The sequence below is a fragment of the Symphodus melops genome, assembly GCF_947650265.1.
Source record: "Symphodus melops genome assembly, chromosome: 22".
Lineage (NCBI taxonomy): Eukaryota > Metazoa > Chordata > Actinopteri > Labriformes > Labridae > Symphodus > Symphodus melops.
The window spans coordinates 15386229-15390673 of record NC_136712.1 but is presented as its reverse complement, the minus strand read 5'-3'; the positions used below and the strand labels follow the sequence as shown (position 1 = coordinate 15390673).

At 40.4% G+C, this 4445-nt stretch overlaps 1 protein-coding gene across 1 annotated transcript; it reads left to right on the top strand.

Annotated features, from left to right (window-relative positions):
• The first annotated feature begins 515 nt into the window (after nucleotides 1-515).
• LOC306818161 (amphoterin-induced protein 2-like) lies at nucleotides 516-4445 on the top strand. The gene is made up of 2 exons (XM_079335535.1): nucleotides 516-833; nucleotides 2329-4445. Exon 2 carries the CDS (start codon nucleotides 2426-2428, stop codon nucleotides 3944-3946), a length of 1521 nt encoding a protein of 506 aa, XP_079191661.1. The 5' UTR covers nucleotides 516-833; nucleotides 2329-2425; the 3' UTR covers nucleotides 3947-4445.

The window sequence follows — 4445 nt, the reverse complement described above, 5'->3', positions numbered from 1 at the left end:
ATTGGGGGGTTTGCAGACAAAGAAGGAATTAAACATTGTCATGTGCCTTTTGCAAAACGTGACTTTTGACAGCTCAACTTTGTTTCAGCGCATTTGCAGAATCACAATGTAAAACTGGCAATAGTTAAGATGTTAGACACTTTCTTTTTTCACATCTGTAAACAGACGCATCTGTTTATTTGTAGTTTTGTAATTGCAAGCAAACCTTGCACTTTGTTTATACAGTATACATCTCTGACTCAGATGCAACAGATGTTTCCACAGCCTTTTGATAAGCATCGTTTTTTTTAGTAAGTCAGGTTAACCTTTCAACAACCACATTTGAGCATCTCTCAGAGGCAGTTTCGTAATGCAGCTTAAAGGCCTAACTTTTTTGGTTTTGTTTAAAAAAAAACGTAAGTGGAAGAAAATAAATCCACTGGTGTTATTACGAGAAAAAAAAACCCTCAGACATTAAGCTTTACGCATTAGGGTTTTGGCTGCTGATGCTGCACCTCTAACCGCTCCTTCTCTCTTTTCTTCTTTTCTCATCATCTGGCATAACATCGGCTGCTGCCGTGTTCCGTGTTTATTCTCAGGACGACCCCTCCCACTGCTACATGCAACCCGACCTGCAGGTGAATAAACCAGCCGCTGCTCTCACTGTCCTCCCGACACTTCGGCTTGATATTTGACTGTAAGAAAACAGCAGAAGAATCCCGAAAACTGCGATTTAAGTTGCCTCGAGGATATTTGGGATCGAATAAGAGACGCGGTACATCGCGTCTGGATAAGCTATGAAGCAAAAGGCAGACGAGCTGCTGGATTGAAGAGGCAGCAGTGTGGGCGTCAGGGTGAGCTGTCGAATATACTGTATATACCGTTTGTTTTGTTTTCCTGCATATAAAAGTCATGTGAAACTGTTCATTATCGCTTTACAGAAGCAGACGTGGGAATACAACAAGGTCACTACTAATAACAGTCTCTAAAGAAACCAGTTCCACATGTTGTACATCGTGAAACCGGTCGTTGACATAAGAAACAATGTATAGCCTTTATTCTTATGCTTTTACCATGTAGTATAAATTATAATTATAAATCTTATTGAGAGTGAATTGTCTATATTTGTCATTAGTCAACCAGGTTTTTGTCAATGAAATCAGATACTGGTACTCTAACTCTGTTGTCAAGTTCTTGTGATCAGATAACTGTTAGGGAAATAAGCTTAATTTTCTTGAATAAGGTGTCATAAAATTATGAAAAATGGCAATTACAATCCAGGTGACCTCTTCAAAAGTTATATTTTGTTAAGGAACGGTTCAATATCTTTCAATAAAATGAATGCCCAATGATTGGAAACAGAACAGCAACTTCTCTAAAGATTTAGCAACCACACAATAATGAGCTGTTTTGCTTAAGAAGGTAATGAAATGAAAAAATATCAAATTTATGATGTTTAATGTTGTTGAGTAATGCATTATTTTGCTAATCAATGCAGCTACAAACTTTGTTCAATGTATTATAGTTTTGCCTTTAAAAAATCTCTTTATTTGAATATTCAATAAGAATCTGATATGGCTTTTGGAGTTTACATTTTGGCATTCTTTCTTGCTGAAATATCTGGCGAAAAGCTAAAAAACCATGACGTCATTTAGATACAATAGACAGATAAATCAATACATTAGATTCATGGCACATGTTATGGAAATCATGCTGTTCTTTCTGATAAGAAGAGGTGTCAATCTAATGAAAAATAAACAAATCAGAATAAAAAGAGTTAAACTGACTTAAAAATGTAATTTAAGAAAAGGAAACTGTTGCGTGATAAAGCTGTAACAAACTGTTGGTGGCAAAATACGGAGGAGGGGATGTGGATTCTGAACATGTTTGGATTAAGTTACTTTGTTCCAGCAGTTTCTGTAACAGTTGTCATGTTCAGAGGATGCCAGCAGCCATCATAGTTGTATTAGAAAGTGGATTATAATTTATTTTTAGTGACAGGCATGTAATGGCTATATCTGTATTGCATGATTTCATTTTGCAGTGTTTTCTGTTCTTTCTTTCTTCGCACTTCTTTTTTTCTAGCTGTGATTTTTTTTGGTAAATCAAATTTTTTTGGTAAACTGCAAATCAAAATCTTTTTTTTTTTTTTTTGCTATGTGCATCTTGTATTAAGAGTTATAGCTGGACTATAATTAGATACAGTATGTGTGACTAGAATCAAACGAAACACTTGATTTTTAAATGTAGTGCCAACAGATTGTTATTTAAACGAAACAAAACAAATAGGAGAATCATTTCAAATACTACCCCCTTTCTTGATTCCTTTCTTTCTCTGTCTCTCCTCAGTTAATTAAATGCCTGCCATTATCACAGGTTTGTAAACCTGACATGTGTACAACCAGTGAGACGGTAACCTGAGATCCCATCCTGAGGGAACACCAGGATGCATCCCACTGTGTCACACCTTTCAGGCAGGACTGATGTTGGAGGAAGCCGTTGGAACCCCGGCTTTGTAGCCATTCTGCTCTCTCTGTGTCTTGGCTCCCTGTCCTCTGTGGCTACTTGCCCACAATACTGCCTCTGTGCCAGTGATATTATTTCCTGCAGTGGCCGCAATCTGTCTGTGGCACACTTTGATTTTCCGAGCTATGCCACACGGTTAGACTTGAGCCACAATGCCCTCACTGTCCTGCCTCTGGACTGGATTACCCAACCGTTGAACCGACTTGCTACACTGGTTCTCAGCAGGAACTCCATAAGCCAAATTGAGACGAATGCCTTTGCTTTGACGCCGCATCTTCTCCAGCTGGACCTCTCTTCCAACCAACTAAAGGTTTTTAACTCGTCAAACTTCAGTGGGCTGAAAGAACTAAAAGAACTTCTACTCTTTGGCAACCAGATCATCCAGATTAACCCAGGGGCCTTAAGTGATCTTCAAAGCCTGAAGAGGCTCTACCTCTCTGGGAACAGACTAGAGGATTTTCCCTTTGGGCTTCATCAGGAACCTGGGGGGCCTCTTAACCTGACCTTTCTTGATCTTTCAAACAACAGGCTCTCCAAAGCTCCTGTCCAGAACCTTCTGTCTTTCAGCAGACAAAGTCAAATTTATTTGCAGGAAAACCCTTTTGTCTGTGATTGCGCATTACTTGCCTTAATTGAGTACTGGATGTGGAAACAGTATCGCCCCTTGTTGGATTTCAGAGTTGAATACCCATGTATGGACAATATTGGTAAAGGATCTAAATGTAGTGAGAAGGTAACATCTAAAATGCCCCTTGAGGCAAAGACTTTCCAAGTAGAACCTGGAAAATGGCTACAATTGCCATGTCCAGGGTTGCCTATGCCAGTCCAAGAAGGGTTGGTTGTGTTCTGGGTTACCCCGAGGACTGTGGTGAATTCATCAACCAATGGTTCAAATGCCCGCATAAGGGTTTTCCCCAATGGTACCCTTGAAATTCGTGGAGCACTGATAGAAGATTCTGGTACTTTTGGGTGTGTCACAGGGCGAGGTCGCAACTATGAACCCAATGAGTTTCCGGAAGTCATTTTGGCGGTTGGAAACTCAAGCACTACGTCTGCCAGTGGCTTGACAAATCGCAGTGGTGCAGAGCATTTTAACACAGCATTCACCACCCTGGCTTCCTGTGTGATCAGCATTGTACTTGTGCTGCTCTACCTCTACCTCACTCCCTGTCGATGCAGGGATGCTCGAGGTGGGGGGTCCACAGGGTGTGGCGGACGAGCCTTCACCCTCTGTTCAGATCCCAGAGAAGTAGAGTCAGGAGATCGGCGTTCAAATGGAAAGAGGGTGGCGTTCTTAGAGCCTCAAGCAGAGGACTTGACTGATATTGGAAGCCCAAAGCCACCAGCATTGAGCTTGGGTCACGTTACCACTGAGGGAATTCTTAAGAATGGAAGTAGGACAGTGGGACAGACCCTCACAGACCCTGCTCAAATTGCATAGGGAGATATTTTTGCACATTCCTGCATTCTTACAGTCAGAACCCAAGTATTTTTCACTGTCGTTCTTCAGTAAACAATGAGAAAATCCAATTAATGTGAAGTAGTTCTTGTAAAGAAATGTGTTCTCTAGGTGTTGGGTTTTTGGGTGTCTTATTTGGCAAATGCAGTCCTTTAGTAAACTGAATTTCTATTGTGTCTCAACTGTAAGTGATGTCTGTTTTTATATTTAGAGTTAATATGGAAATGTCCCTGTTGATGTGGGAGATTGTTACCGTCACAAGGATCATGTACACGTGGGTGGTGTTTTGCATTAGACTGAGAGGAGTATTCACACCTGGCTCACCCACTGATAGACGCATTGATGGATATTCAATATATTTATTGTGAATGCTGCTATCTAGGTGACTCTTGTTTTTTCTAACCGTCTGTCTTCGTAATGTGTTGCATATAATTTGCAAAATATGTCTGTTCTGTGTTTGAAAACGATCAAACTACTGTTA